The sequence below is a fragment of the Musca vetustissima genome, unplaced genomic scaffold (genome assembly GCF_032173495.1).
Source record: "Musca vetustissima isolate MV318-11 ecotype Yass unplaced genomic scaffold, APGP_CSIRO_Mvet_v1 utg116550, whole genome shotgun sequence".
In the NCBI taxonomy this organism is placed as follows: domain Eukaryota; kingdom Metazoa; phylum Arthropoda; class Insecta; order Diptera; family Muscidae; genus Musca; species Musca vetustissima.
This window is the reverse complement of record NW_026884915.1, coordinates 16,284-32,335: the sequence shown is the minus strand read 5'-3', so window position 1 is coordinate 32,335 and position 16,052 is coordinate 16,284. Positions and strand designations below refer to the sequence as shown.

Sequence of the window (16,052 nt, the reverse complement as noted above, 5' to 3'; positions counted from 1 at the left end):
TAGAAACCCGCAATGGACCGTGTGAGTCTTAGAAGGCGAGTCAGATCCGACGAAAGCTCTTCATGGCAAAACTGGCAAGCAATGTGTGTAACGTAATACTGACTCAGTAATTCGTTTTCCTGAATGTTTCCGATAAAACCTTCAAATCATTATGCATCATAACAATGCGAGCTCTCGCAAATTTGCTCTAGCCATTAATTTTTTGTCATGACAAAACACCGAGTATATAAATCATCATATTTTTAGTAAAATTTAGTGAAATTATATTTTTTCTGCTTTTATATTTTGGTAATTAAAAGTACCACTGTTTTGATCAAAAATACCGTAATGTAGAAAAGGAGAAACAAATAGGTATACTCATTACTGCATCACCATTAGATGTCCTATCTCATATATTATGATATACAATTTTGTGAAATAACTTTTCATCTTACCCTATTGTCATTGTATTTATATTAACAAATTTACTATTTTCATTTGTCTTTTCAGATCTTGCAATTTTCTGGTGGTGTTGCAAGCTTCAACATATTCTGGTTTTTTTATTTATTTATTTAACAATAAATATTTTACAAAAAAATTGTCTTTTCATTTTGTTTTTATTGATTTCAAATGAGCTAACGACTTACTTGCCCCTAAAAGTATGCTTTATATTTTAATTTTTTTTTAAATGAAAATATAATTTTAAAGTGTACGGGGCAACACTGGCAATGGCATGCGGATAGCGCCATCTATTGAATTACATGATTCAAAATCGCACTGCAAAAACTGAACAATTTGGGATGGCTCAAAAACGTCATGTCGTTAAAATAAAATAAATCGATTTTTTGGGGTATTTATTGAATTTTTCGGGAAAAATAATAGCAAATCATAAGCAGAAGATTTGGTGTAATGCAAAATGAGTAAAATAAAAGAAGTTTTTAAATAATTTTCAGAATAAAATACGACAAAACGTAAACATCTTTTGATGCTCATTTCACTGCAGGGGCGACTTAAAAACTATAATTAAAAGTTATGAACAAAAAACGCAAGCTGACTTTTGACCCAAAACGAAAAAAACATTGGATATATATCAAAATTTGCACCTATTTCAAAAAACGTAGCACATGTCACTCTAGGCTCAATTTGATACGATGTGCAAACAATCTATGGGTGTTTGTGGCACATATTTATCAGAAATCGGTCTAAACTATATATAGGAGCTATATTTAAATCTGCCACACATCATTTTAGATTAAATTTGGTACTCCGTGTAAAAGTGCATGTAAATCGAAAATATATATTGGGGCTATATCTAAATCTGAACAGATTTCTGTAATACTCGGCATACGTCATTCTAAATTCATTTCAATACGCTATGTTAAATTTCGTCTTAATCGAACAAAAATTGAAAGTTGGGTGTATCATCATCTTAATTTGAACCGATTTCAATAAAACGTTATACATGTTAATCTACAATCATTTCGGTGTTCTTTACTAAATGTCATTTCAATTAGGCTATCCTTGGGGCTTAGGTGTAACTTTCACGAAAATATATATGGAAGATATATCTAAATCTGAACCGAAACTTTATACACGTCCTCAATTTGATACGCTGTACAAAACTTCGTCTCAATCAGAAATATATTTGGTGAACTCTTGTGAAATGGGGTGAAAAAATGTATGGAAGCTTTATCTAGATCTGAACTGTTTTTCACGATTTTTTATTTACATTATACAAATCGTAAACATGTTCATTCGAACCCTTTGAGCCATACTTACAGCTTATAAATGTATGCTTCAACCGAGTTCGCATTAAGGCTACCAAAAACATAGATTTTTTTTAAATTCAAATTAAAAAATTGTAGAAAGTGTCCGAAAACATGACTTCAGAAGTTCTCTACACGATGCCATTCAAATCGGTAAGAAATCGGTCTGAAATGGCGTGAAAAAATTGATTTTTCTTTTTTACGACATGAGAGGTCCGGGATTTTTCAGTTTTTATCAAGCGATTTTCAATTAGGCGTTTCAATAGATGGCGCTATTTACGTGTTTTTGCCAGAGTTACCCTGCGTACTTTAAAATACATGTTTAATTTAGAAATATTAAGTTTTAATGCATATTTTCAGGCTCTTCGCATAACATTAAGTTGGAGAGATTTTTTGCTCTAAGTGAGGAAATGTACTGAGGAACTAGTTCCTTTATAGAGAAGGAACGAGATCGTTCCGATTCTAATTGCCTTCCATGATACTTACCCTCTTCTTCTTTTTAAACAATTAAACAAATCCATATTTTTTCTTTAATTATTTCCATTTTTAATAATTTATTAAATAATTATTTTTCGCTTTACAAAAAACTATTCTAACATTTTTTTATATAAACTTAGTTAATAACATAAAATGAGTCACAACATACATATATAAAATAGACTTAATTTATAAAAACCCAATATTTTTTCATTATTAATGTTATAATTTTTTGTTCATTTTTTAACTTAGGTTGTTCTTAAAAATTATGGCTTTTTTGTATGAGAATATTATAAAAAAACAAATATATTTTTTCGTGTATAAAAAATAAAATTAAATAAAAAAGTAGTAGTATTTAATACTATTAGTTATTAACTATTTACATGACGAAGAACAATACCTTCATACTATAAACAAATTTTAAATTATTTTTAATTTTTTTTTTTTCTTAGTTTGACCAGTTTAACAATTAATATATGAGTAACTTATTTTTGTTAAAATAGAGAAAAATTTAACATTAAAATATGTATATTTGAAAATATATAGAATGTATGTAAGTAGGAGTGTTGGAAGTATAAAAAAAGGATATAACAATAATTTTAAAGAACATATATATATGAAAATAGAAGATATGTGTAAGGATACAATGAAATATTGTTATGATGGAAACGTGAATTAATTGTGTCTCTTTAATGACAATTCCTAGCGAACATAGTAAGAACTCCTCCATTTGAATATAGTGGAGCCTTTATTAATCCTCTCCCTTCCATATTAAATGAAGATAAATAGTTTAACAGAGTGGAAATATTATTAGAAAACAATATAAAAAATAGTTAACTAAGTCCTGATTTACATTAGGCTATTTTAATTGCTTCAATTCTGTGGTAGGTGTAGGTGAGAGTGTTTAGTGTTGTTTAGTGTTGTTGTTTAGCAAACCTCCCCCTCTACCACCCACCTTGTGACAATTGTCACAAGTAAAATTGCCAAATGTAAATAACGTAAAAGTATTACATTAGGTAATGCTGTCGAAGAAAATAAAATAAATATAAAAGTGACCCCTTCATGCAGAGTATTGTAGGATTATTGAGATTTCGGATGTGAATGTGATGAGCTGGAAAATTCTACTTCATAATTGTAAGCAGACGTTTATATTCAAGATTTTTTTTTAATTGATCATTTGCGAATTTTCATTATAAACCCCTAATGGCTTATTTGAAGATATGTACAAACATCGTTAGGCACGATCAGGCCGAACTTTTTATAATCTCCATCAGGTAGTAAGGATTCGAAAATTTCTTAAAAGTTTCGGGAACTTCATCTAAACTTTCTAGAAAAATGTTTTTATTCACCAGCAATCCGTAATGCCAGAAACTGGGTCGCTCCTGTTTTTATATGTCAGAAAATGGACCAAACATCGAATATTTTGGGCAAACATATCATTCAAATTACAACCCCTTAGGTGGGGAATACTTTTAAAAACGCCGGAAAATGGGCTGATCCATTTCGAACCCAAACCCCCCTAAATACAGAATAAGGCGGATACCGTATTACAGATCCTCAGGAAGCTGGGTTAGGAACATCAACGTCCATTAACCTATATCGAAAACTATCTAGAAAAATGTTTTTGTTCACCAGGAATCCGTAATGCCAGAAAACGGGTCGCTTCCCTTTTTATATGTCAGAAAAGGGACCAACATCGAATATTTTGGGCAGACATATATTTCAAAGTACAATCACTTATGTGGTTAATATTTTTAAAAACATCCGAAAATGGACTGATCCAATTTGAACCCAAAACCCCCTAAATACGGAATAAGGCGGACACCGTTATATGGAGGCTACACTGAAACATGGATGTATTTCGGTATGGAGATTTTTTACTCAATTCGTTTGCAAACAGTGCCCAAACTCTCCAAAATACCGAAAATTGGAATGGGGCCCTTCAAAATACCGAATATTGGAGGTATGGTTATATGGGGGCTACCCCAAAATAATGGACCGATATATTAATTTTCGATACCAAAAATCCTGGGAGTAGTTGCAAAGTATGTGCAATATTGCAAGCTCTATCGTGATTTCAACAGGCGAAGGGATGGACATGGCGAAATCGACATAGAATTTTATTCTGATGAAGAAGGTCTTTGAAATATCCAACCAAATCCAACGAAAGGTGCTCGTGATAATGTTGCTAGTTCGTAATTCTGGAAAAGCCTTTGTCTACAGTATAGTCCCTGTTTTAGCCGTATCTATTATTACAATATTTTCATCCACATAACAATATTATTGCTGATACTGATTTTTTTTGATGAGGGATGACGGATTGTAAGGAATTATTGGTGTCGTTGATTCAATTTTGAGAAACTTTTCATATTAGGTTCGGGAGTGGTTGGTACAAAGGATATTGTTCCAGGATGCATATTCTGTAGCTTCGTATTTGCTGGATATATGGATATGAGCACGACCACAGGTACTGGGACTGGTTGTATATTTTGCAGAGAATTTGGGATTAGCCAAGATATTGTGGCTGCTAGCGGTATTTTTGAACCAAGTGTCGTCATGTAGCCAGTTTTCCGCTAGAGCAACGTATGGCCGTTAATTTAAATGGTACACCACCAAATCGCACATTCTATTCGCCTGATATTGGATTTATAAATAGTGAAACTGTTGACCCTTTGTGGGGGAGGTACCAGAAGGAGTGGGCCAATGGGTTCCAACTTCAAACTTGATTTAGGCTTTGTTAAGATAATAGATTGTACAATGTTTGGTTCAAATCGTATAGTCCGTGCGCATTATACAGGACTTATAAATATTGAAAATGTTGAACTTTTGTGTCGGAGGTACAAGAAGGAGTGGATCAAGAAGGGGTGGACCAATGGGTCCCATCTTCAATCCTTACCTAAGCATAGTAATAATAATAGGTTGTGCAAAGTTTGGTGCAAATCGGGCATTCCATTCGCGTGATATTGGATTTATAAATATTGAAAATGTTGACCCTTTGTGGGTCATATCGCGTGATGTTGGATTTATAAATATTGAAAATGTTGACCGTTTGTGGGGGAGGTACCCAAAGGAGTGGACCAATGGGTTCCATCTTCAAACCTGATCTAGGCTTGGTCAAGATAGTACGTTGTAAAAAGTTTGGTTCAAATAGGATAGCCCGTCCACATGATATAATAAAATACATTTTTTGCACAATGGTCTAGTGTGTGTGGTACCAGTAAGAGTGGACCGATATTCCTCATCTTCGAACTTGAATTAAGTTTGGAAGAAATAATAGACGTTCAAAGTTTGAATGGAATCGATTATTCCCTTCAAGATTTATCGTGCGCACCAGCCGGCCAGACAGATAGACAGACCGAAACTTGTAAATCGACTCCAAATTTTCTAAAAACTGATGTGGTCCAAAGAAACATGGGGTCTAAAACTAATATTTCGATGAGGCACATTTTCACCATATCAAGGTGTATATACCCTCATTAACCATAAGACTGAGGGTATAAAAATATGTAAAATGTTTGGTCCATTCATGTAGTCAGTTTTCTGCATTATAAGTTTAAAAATTTTCAAAATCTGGGGACTTTTGTGAGAGGTGTATCTGAAGGTGTGAATCGATTGCTCCCATCATTGAACATGATCTGGACTTGTTAGAAAATTTTTTAACGGTAGGAGTGGACTGGTGTTACCCATCATTGAACTTTGAAAATCGTGATTAAATCGGCTGCTCTCTAAGCTACTCATGAGTTAGCCAGAATAAAATATTGGATATATGGCCAAAAATGCAATATTTCGGGACTGGGATTATTATTATAATAGATCACGAATGAACTAGAAATATTGGTGCCCCATAGGGGTTTTAAATATAAACCATTTTCTAGGATGCAAATAGAATATTAGGTCCTGCAATTATAATATATAGCTAGAAACACAATGAAAGATTTGTGGCTTCGCATGCTTTGTTAAATGTTAAATTAGAAAGGGATTCCTAGAAAAATAATTACATTCGATATCTGCTTCTCCTTTAAGATTAGACATGAAACAAAAAGTCCCGCCCCTGCCTATACCACATCCGAAAAAATACTCACTACCAATAGGCTTTGGGGTCTCCAAAATGTACCCAAAATAGAGAATAATCCGTTCAACAACATTTCTACATTTCGTTTTCCTTACCCACTCCCCATCTACTTTCCATTCGGCGATGGCGAATTTCTGCTATCGGCATTATTATTATCATTGTTGTTCTGGTTATTTTGACTTAAATTATTGGCACGTCGAAATTTCGGCGTTAGAAAATAAACATCCGCTTCACTTTCAATATTTAGATTTGGTACTGGAATGGCAGCGGGACGATATTGATTAACGTTACGATAATAGGTATTGATTGGTGGAACAGGCTGGCGTACCACCTGAGGATGTGATATATATTCGCTGTCGGGATTAATGGGTGGTAGAGGTTGGCGATAATTCACTAGAATGTCACGGTGTAATGACACAGGTTGTGGGGATTGGAATTGGCGACTGGGAAGCCGTTGCTGGGAAAGTGAAGGAGGAGGTGGTGCATAATATTGCGATTGATGTGACAAGGCTGGTGGTGACTGCTGCTGTTGTTGCTGATAGGCCCCTAGCCTCTGTTGTTGTTGCTGCTGCTGTTGATATGTATTCACCGGTATTGTTTGATATGGATTAATGAATTCTGCTTCGGGATTTAGTGGAGGACGATTGGGTGCATAATTGACATAGGTATCATTTTCTAAACTCCAGACAGGTTGTGGTGAAAGCTGTTGTTGCTGGACAACCTGGGGAGCACTTGTTGGTGGTGCGGGTGGCCTATAATTGATAATTTTCCGATTTGGTGCATTCTGAAAGGGTTCTTCATAGAAGCGATTATTTTGCCTGGCTGGGCCATAATAGTAACCATCACGATTTCTTTGCGCTTGGGGCTGTAGAACCGCTTGTTCTTGATAACGTTCTCGTTGCCGTGGCAGATTATCTGGAGCGGTATATCTGGTTTCAAACTCCTGTTTATTTATGGCAACCCAGCGATTATATTCCACCTGCTGTTGTTGTTGCTGTTGACGGAATTGCTGCTGTTGTTGGAACTGTTGTTGTCGTTGTTGCTGATATTGATGAGTTGGTTGTAGATATTTAGCACCTGCTCGCAACTTCTTTGATCTTTCAGGTTGTTGTGGCACTGGCACCAGGGTGGTGGTACTTATATATTTCGGTTGTTGTTGTGAATAGAGGTCCTGTTCACGTCCTTCCGTCTCTTCTCGACCCTGAGGTTGCAATGCAATATTATCGGCCTTGTCTACATTGACGGCCTTAAATGAATCATCATCACCTGCGGGAGGGCTGTAAGTTACCATTGGCTGGAATGGTTCCACATCGTATTCCAATGGAGGCTGGAAGGTGTTGCGTACACCCTCTGGAGTTACAGCCTTAACGGAATCATAGCTGTAATCGTATACCGGTTTGGCCTTGGGTGTCCTGGGTATATTGTTATCCCGTAGCTCTTGATTTTGATAATAACGCAAGCTGCTGTCCCGCACATTTGTAACTTCCTGTTCGAAATTTTGCAAAGGCCTTTGTTTGTAGTAAGGTCTCTGCTTGAGTCTCACCTCAGGTTTGGGAGTTATTACCACAATATTTTCATCCACATATCGGTGATTGGACGGGACAATATTTTGTTGATACCGATTCTTATATGGCCTCTTACTGGTATTGTATAGCTTAATGGGTTTCGGTGAAGGTGTTGGATATGGTTTAACAGTGCTGGAAAGGAATTCATCGAATAGCTGTGAGGTACCTTGTTGGTGGTGTTGTCGTTTAGCCTCGAAGTATTCATAATAAATTGGATTCGACTTCGAGAAACTTTCCACATTCGGTTCGGGAGTGGTGGGTACAAAGGAAATGGTGCCAGGTCGTATATTCGGTTGTTCCACATTGGCTGGATATATGGGTATGGGTACGGCCACAGGAACCGGAACTGGTTGTATATTTTGCAATGAATTCCGATTTGGTATTGGCGAAGATGTTGTTGTTGGGGGCGGTAATCTTGAACCAATTGCCGGTGAGGCTGTGGGTGTATAGACCGGCCGCGGAGATGGACTAGCAATGTGAATAATCTTCGGTGTGTATTCGGTAATTTTCGTAATTGCATTTCGATATGGAGATTCTGTTGTGGTCGTGGTTGTTGTTGTCGTCGTTGTTGTAGTACTTGTCGTTGTTGTTGGTGGTGGCGTCGTGCTGGTGTAATATGGCCTTGGTGTTGTTGTTGTTGTGGTACTATATACCCTATACCGTATCGGTGGTGTGGAACCCCCACCGCTGACCACTGGCCTCCTTTCCTTCTCCGATTTCTCCAATTTTCCAAACTGATCTGGGGGTGGTGGCACAACAATACCCGGTACCAATGGCCCTGGTGGCACGGGGTTCGAATAATTACTCTTATAGACAAAACTATATGGCGGAGGATAATACAACGATGGATCATCCTCATCAAAATCATCAGTGGCATTATCCAGAGAACCATTGCGCCCATACAAGAATGGCCCCAAAACCGGATAATTAACCTGATTATTTATCGGTGACGCCTGATCAACAAACGTTTGGTTGTTCGCAACAAGCCAAGGGAGTGAGGGCGACGCGTAGTTGTAACCCGCGGCATCTTCGTTCTCTTTAACGCCTTTAACCGCTCCCGGCCGGGTAATAAGATTTTTCTCGTCGTCACTATCACTTTCGGGCGATGCGTTGTGGACCTCTGAGCCTGGGCTGGTATAAAGCGATAACGGTTCGTTAGCGATCGGATAGACGACCGTGAGTTTATTATTTCCGATAAGCTGTACGGGGCCATTTTCTTCGAGTTGGACAGGAAAGGGTGGCGGAACTTTGGGATTGTCGGGAATTTTAATTTGCCTACCGGCGGCATTGTAATCATCAATTGCTGGCCACGGTTCGGCAGCATTATCCTCATTCAAACTGCCACCCTTGATGACCAACAAATGATCCTCGGCCAACCAAATATCCTCCTCATTTAAACCACCATAATTACGTTCATTATCTTCGGGTACTTCTTTATTGGGTAGATAACTTAAAACTCCCGGTCTCTTTGGGGGTCTACGAAATAATTCTTTTTCAATTAGTCCATATTTACCATCCTTAACCTGATCGGCCAGGGTCTTTTTGGAGTCATCTTTATTCTTTTTCGATTTCAATGTATTCTCTTTACCCGATCCTGCACTTAGCCGTAGAATTCCATTATCCCAATTATCAAAATCTCCAGAATCATCGAGCAAGGCCTCATCATCGTCATGATAGTCGTTGTCTTCGTGGGTGGAATTGTTGGGTGTTTCCGTTGTCGTTCGGCTATCTATTCGTATATTGGCATTTAATTTATTATCTCTAAAGCTACTGCTTAGTACCCCGGCATTCTGAGATTCCAAGGAAGATGCGTCTTCCTCCTTGTGATTTACTGGCAAAATATATCTTACTCTGGTACTATTGTTCGTGTTTGAGGCTGAAGCTCGATTATCATTATTTTGTATGTGACCAGCAACTAGCCGATGAATCATACGAGGGCTGAAAAGAGATACAGTGTGAGAGAGAGAGAGAGAGAGTAAAGGAATATAATTAATAAATGGTTTATTTAAATAAATTAATTTTTTATATAAATGGTTTCATATGAATACTCTCAAGTTTACAGATTCTTCTATAAAAAAATTTGCTCTTGCATCGCATGAGTAGACGCCTTATTAGTATCACAAAATGTCACACTTTATCACTAAAATCGAAGGAATATTTTGTCAATATCTATATATATAAAAATGAATTGCTGTCCTCGCTAAAACTCGAAATTTTATAAACCTGTTGTTTTAAAAATCTTTCAAAAAAGAAAAAATATTATGAAAAAAAAATTTATGAAAAACAATATTTGAAAAGCTGAAACCTTAAAAATACCAAAATGACTGTACATTTATATGTAAACTATGTCAAAATATGGACTTATATGGATAATTTTCTGAATAGATGTATGTCAGAATCCAAAAACACGGAATGTCAATCTACAGAAACTTCTGAGGTAAAATGCGTCTACAACCTTTGAAATACCTGAAATATTATTGACATTTATATAAGGCTATGAGTTTTACCTACCAAGAATCCGAAATGTCATACTACATGTGCTTCTGTTGGAAAATATCGAATTCCTAAATGAGCTAGGACCGTTATATAGTAGCTAGCTCATAAACGAACCAATGTTCATAGATTTGTGGTTAGATATGTGTCACTTTTCAAGTACTCAAAATGCAAATAGGAAAATAGAATTTAATCATTATATGGGGACTATTTCAAAACATGGATCTATATTGAACATTTTCCACAAAGATGGTTTCACCCTGCAAGTACCTGAAATGCCAAATGTATCTCTTTCAACATACCAATAATAAAGGCGACATTTTTTGCGAGCTATGTCAAAAAATTGAATCATGTATTTTTTTCGGTGGCAAAATACTGCTAAAAGCTTCAAAATACCTGAAAAAGGGCGAGACCTTTATATGGGGGCTACGTCAAAACAAGGACATACATCGAAAAACGTCTGCCAAAATATGTTTATTTATTTTACCGTGCAAGAACCCGGAATGCGAAGTTGCGTCCAAAACTTTAAAATACCGAAAAATGGGGGAATGATTGTATGTACATATGTTTCCAAAATCTCGGAATACCAAATCACAGTCAAAATGCGGCAACAATATTTCTTAATTCTAGAAAATGCGGCATAACGTTATATGAGAGCAAAAGAATAAAATTTGAATTTTTAGAAAATTGAATCTTGTGGTCCTCTTTAACAAAAATTATGTATATATTTTTTTCAATATATTCCTGGTATTTATTTTATTATTATTCTTAAGAAATACATTACTATTTAAGGTCAAAAAGACAAAAATTATGGAATGTTGTTACAGCCTTACCTAAACTTCAACTACTGGCTCGTTCGACGTTTTTCACCACAAAAGTAGAACACATGTATTTATATGAATGTTACCGAAATACGTCGACGTACGAATTTTCAATGTTGAAAAAATTCAACTATGACAGAACGAATTTTTGTTTTTTTTATTTTTGAAAAAAAGAAACAAAACATAAAGGACATATGAAATTGTTTAATAATAATATGAAATAAATGACACATTTTATAATTTTTCAAGTTTATTTCTCGATTTTGTTTAGTCGCTAAGAGATATAGACTCGACGTATTTGTACAAAACATTTCGACATAGTGGGGAAGTTGAATATTTTTTGTACGCCTGGTTGGATTTTAGGTAACGTTGTAAGTATTGATAAAAATTATACGACCTGGAGCAACAATAGCATTAACCCGAGCTGTGCTAGCGTGACCATATGGTCACACTCATAAGACGATCAATAAATCCTCTAAAAAACCTGTACGCGAGCAGTGCTACTGTAAACATATGGCCACAGCCCAAAAGTCCTGTCGATTATCCTGATAAGAAAAAGAGATACAAATAATTTTTTTGGATTCAGTGACCCATAATCTTGAGACGCTGAAAGTTTCGTCCCAAAATTCGAAAAAAATAATTACAGCACTATTCGGGTTAAAGTTTAGTTTTTTTTTTTTGAATATAAGAATTGTTTCTGCTTCTCATTTAAACATTTCGAACCTCCTTGGGTATAAGTGTTGACATCAATAATACGCTCCAGCTTAACTTTGACATTATAACTAAAAATCATTGAGCTTGAAAAAGTTGTTCATTTGCCCTTCTGCTTAAACAAATGCGTAAAAAGGAATTATTACAGTCCTCTAAATAATAACCTTAAGACAAATATTTTACAGAATGTGGCAAGAAGTCAACGTACTACTATTTTTAATAATCGCAGATCTCTTAAAAACAGAAATGTTTGAGAGATTTTAACGCGATAAGAATTGTAGTGTTTGATCTCAAAAAACGCCATATAAAAATGAGATGTATTTCCATCGTTGCGTATACGCGTTGACGTCAATTATACGCCACAACTGATCTCAATTATTTCATTTGAGATATTTCGAAGTTTGGAAAGTTAGTCTCAAGTTGTTAAGTTTAACATAAAGTAATTAACTTTAAAAAAATTATCGGGTTACAAAAAATATTAAACATTTTGCACAAATCTGATTTCTTTGATAGGAAAAATCATTATTTTTAAAGTCAATACATGAGTTTAAGGAATTTTGAAAATTTATTTCTACTGACAAATATGGTTCTAAAACAGAACCTATGCAATATAATATTATTTGCTCTTGCAATGTTGCACCTTATTACTGAAATCAAAGGAATATTTGGTCAATATTAAGTAATCAAGAAATCAATACAATTTAGAAATTATAATATAAAGGCAATATACTATTTGTTGGTCATAGTTGCGTATGAGTTTTGCCAGCAATTATACGCCACTGTGGAACCATACAGATTTCAATAAATTGCGAATATTGTCTTATGATTGTTTTTATTTGTTTTCCAAAATTTTATTTTTGTCAGCTGAGATTATAATTATTTATTTTACCACAAAAAATGCGATATCAGATTAATATTGTACGGCTAAATATTCTGAATAATAACTGTTCTAAGGGTATGGGTAATTAGGACCACTTTGCACCATTCTGTCGTTCATATTTGTATTCACATGTAATGTTGTAATTCTTTAGTCTTGATCATTAATCGACATATTTTTAATACCATACATCCTAGGTATATAAATGATGTGTGTGAATAAAATTCTATGGGGACTCCTGCGATAAATTATAGGGTTTGCAAACCACCACACTGTGGTACATGGTATTATGTCATTGTGCATATGTTTGTAACAGGCAAAAGGAAACGAGATTGACATATGGTTCTTTTTGAGAATGTGTATAGAATTACTTTCTGAGTCGATTTATGCATGTTCGTCTGTCTGTCCGTCCATGTAGGTCGCATTTATGATCCGATTTGGATGAAAATTTGGCACATGCCACTTATTTGGCCAAGGACGAACCCTATTGAAATTGGAGAAAATCGATTGAGGTTTAAATATAGCTTCCATATATAGTTTCGACCGATTTAATGTAAATAGTGCACCAAACTCTCAATATTGGTCCGATTGAAGCAAAATTTTGCACAGAGTACTGAAATAGGTCCCATTGCGATTTTTGTTGGAATCGGTTCAGATTTAGATATAGCTCCCATATATAGTTTCGCCCGATTTTAGGTAAATGGTATGTCAAAGTCCCTATATATCTTCCGATTTGCACGAAATTTGGCCTAGCGTACTGGATTGGGTCTAGAATGATGTGTGCAAAATTTCATAAAAAAATCGGTCCAGATTTACATATAGCTCCCATATATAGGTTCGCCAGATTTTAGGTAAATGGTGCACTAATGTCCCTGAAAATTATTAGATTTGCACGAATGTTGGCATAGCGTACTGAATTAAGTCTAGAATGACGTGTGCTAAGTTTCATGAAAATCGGTTAAGATTAAGATATAGCTCTCATATATAGTTTCAACCGATTTAAGGTAAATGGTTCACCAAAGTCCCTATATATCCTTCGATTTCCATGAAATTTGGCGTGTAAAATTTCTTGAAAATCGGTTCAGATTGAGAATTAGTTCATACTGAACTAATTTAATTCATAGAAAAAATCAGTTCGTTCAGTACAACGGGGTTTCTGGGGAAATAAATTCAGTCGCTAAATAAAGGGAATTTTTTCTATACAACAAATTCAAAACTTTTTTAAGGATTTTCAATTAAAAGGTTATTTCATTAAGTTTCGAAACAGATTTTTTTTAAGTTTCTAGACTTTGAAGATTTTCTTTTTAAAAGAACTAAGTTGAAGCTCAGAGTACCAGGCTTTTTTAATGACCAAATTTATTTTTAAATTAAAAAAATATTTTTTCTATAGAAAAATATTATTTCTTATGACGTAGTCGATCTTTCGAGGCACCGTAGTGTTTCCTATAGTAAAACGTCCTCAGAGGTCGAGTTTGTTTTTTTCTCCCTGATTACTAAACAATTTTGTTTTAAACCATTCCTATCTTAACTAAAGATATTTAAATTGAATTCCAATGAAAAGCAAATAACAACAATAAATAACCCAGATTCCTTAACAAAAAATAGAATAAATTCTGGTCATCCATTTAAGACTCTTAGGAATTTTTGTTGGGCCAGACAAATTTATGACCAGCACCTCAAGATTGGCTGCTTGCCTGCTGTTGGTTCGCTCATGGGGCCGGATCGTGTCGTTAGTGACCACAATAACCGCATAACCTCATGACTCACTAAAAATAGTCATATAAAGCGCAAACTAAGAGGGCTTCAACAAAAACGATCGCTACAAATATGGCTTAAAAATAAACAAACAAACATTTCAAACGAACAGAAAAAAAATAACTGCTATGGTAATAATGGATATGCTATGCTGTGCCTTCTTAGTACAGCCGTATAAATTAACACTACACTACAACAAACACCAACAACTACAACAAAAAAATAAAATAATCCAACAATAAGAAATGACAAACTCACGTTTTTGGTGTCTGCTGATTGTGCCGAGTTGTCAATTTTATGTTGTTGGAATTGCCAGTTGGCGGTGACGGTGGCGGTGTTGTCGTTGTCGTGGTGCTTGTGGTCTTTGTAGGACCATAGTCATCCGCTGAAGAAGTGATTTTCGATGATTGTCGTCGGCCATCAAAGTGAGCCGTTGTCGACGACGATGATGATTGCAGCCTATTGTTGCTGTTTGTTGTCGTTCTAAAGCGTTGATATCTTGTCGAGGGACTCTCTGAGGAACTGTTGATGGTACCTTCAGTGGTGACGTCGGCCCCTCGTCCAAATGTTCGTCGTTTCGTAGAAAATTGATTTTTATGCTGAATTTTTTCCCCATGTTCCCCATTGCGGACGACGACCACGACATCTGATGAACGATCATTGCGACTGTTGCTATGAAAACTACGATGTTGTCGTATGCCGCCACTACTACTATCATCATCATTATTGTTGCTATTCGATTTAGGGGTGGTCGCATCCACATGCCTAACAAGCCGTGTCGAAGCCAATGTTGTTGTTGGCGCTTCACCTAAAATTTCTGGTGGCTTAGAGGTGGTAATTTTCGTGGATGTTGCCGCGTGCTGCCTTGCCTGTGGCAGACGTCTTTGTCGTTGGGCCATCTTTGCCGACGTTGCAGGCGACGATGTTGTTGTTGTGGTGGTAGTGCTGGTGGTGGGGGCGGCCGCTGATATACTACTCACGGTTGTGGTGGTGCCAAGACGACGTCTCAATTGTGGGGGCCTTGGTAATGATGGTGGCACTGGTGTTGTTGTTCGTACGAAAGAAAATCTAGTTCGCCCAGCGAATTGATTGCGCCTTGCAGACGATGATGATGGTGTTGAGGATGTTACTTCCACGGCCGATGCTGTTGTTGTGGCTAAGGAGGTTGTTGCCAACAATAACAACAGCGACACCATTAAAAGTGGAAGTAGTTTTTGGAACAAGTTTAAGGCCAACGACTTCATCTGAAATTAGAAAGGGTGGAGAAGACACAAACAAAAAAAAAAATTATGAATTTTCACGAACAAAAATAATTTGAAGAAAAAAACATTTGACTGAAAAAAACTATAAATTATATAATGCATTTTATTAAGTCATGCTCTTTTCCGTGATAATACCAATTTATTGTTGTTGTAGTTTTTGTTTTTATTGGCAATTTTTTATGTGTTTCTGGTTAGCTAACGGTTATGGCTTGGTTGGTTAAGCTATTTGCTGACGTAGCTGTGGCTTCTTTTTTCTATGTCATCATCTAAGCCT

The 16,052-nt window shown here is 35.8% G+C and overlaps 1 protein-coding gene across 1 annotated transcript; it reads right to left on the bottom strand.

Moving 5' to 3' along the window:
* Nucleotides 1–6,400: 6,400 nt before the first annotated feature.
* Nucleotides 6,401–15,760, bottom strand: LOC133331996 (uncharacterized; the record flags this gene model as incomplete). The annotated part of the gene is made up of 3 exons (XM_061540381.1): nucleotides 6,401–7,288; nucleotides 7,376–9,797; nucleotides 14,775–15,760. Coding segments are annotated over 3 exons (4,296 nt in total), but the record flags the coding sequence as incomplete, so codon positions are not given.
* Between the last annotated feature and the right edge of the window lie 292 nt (nucleotides 15,761–16,052).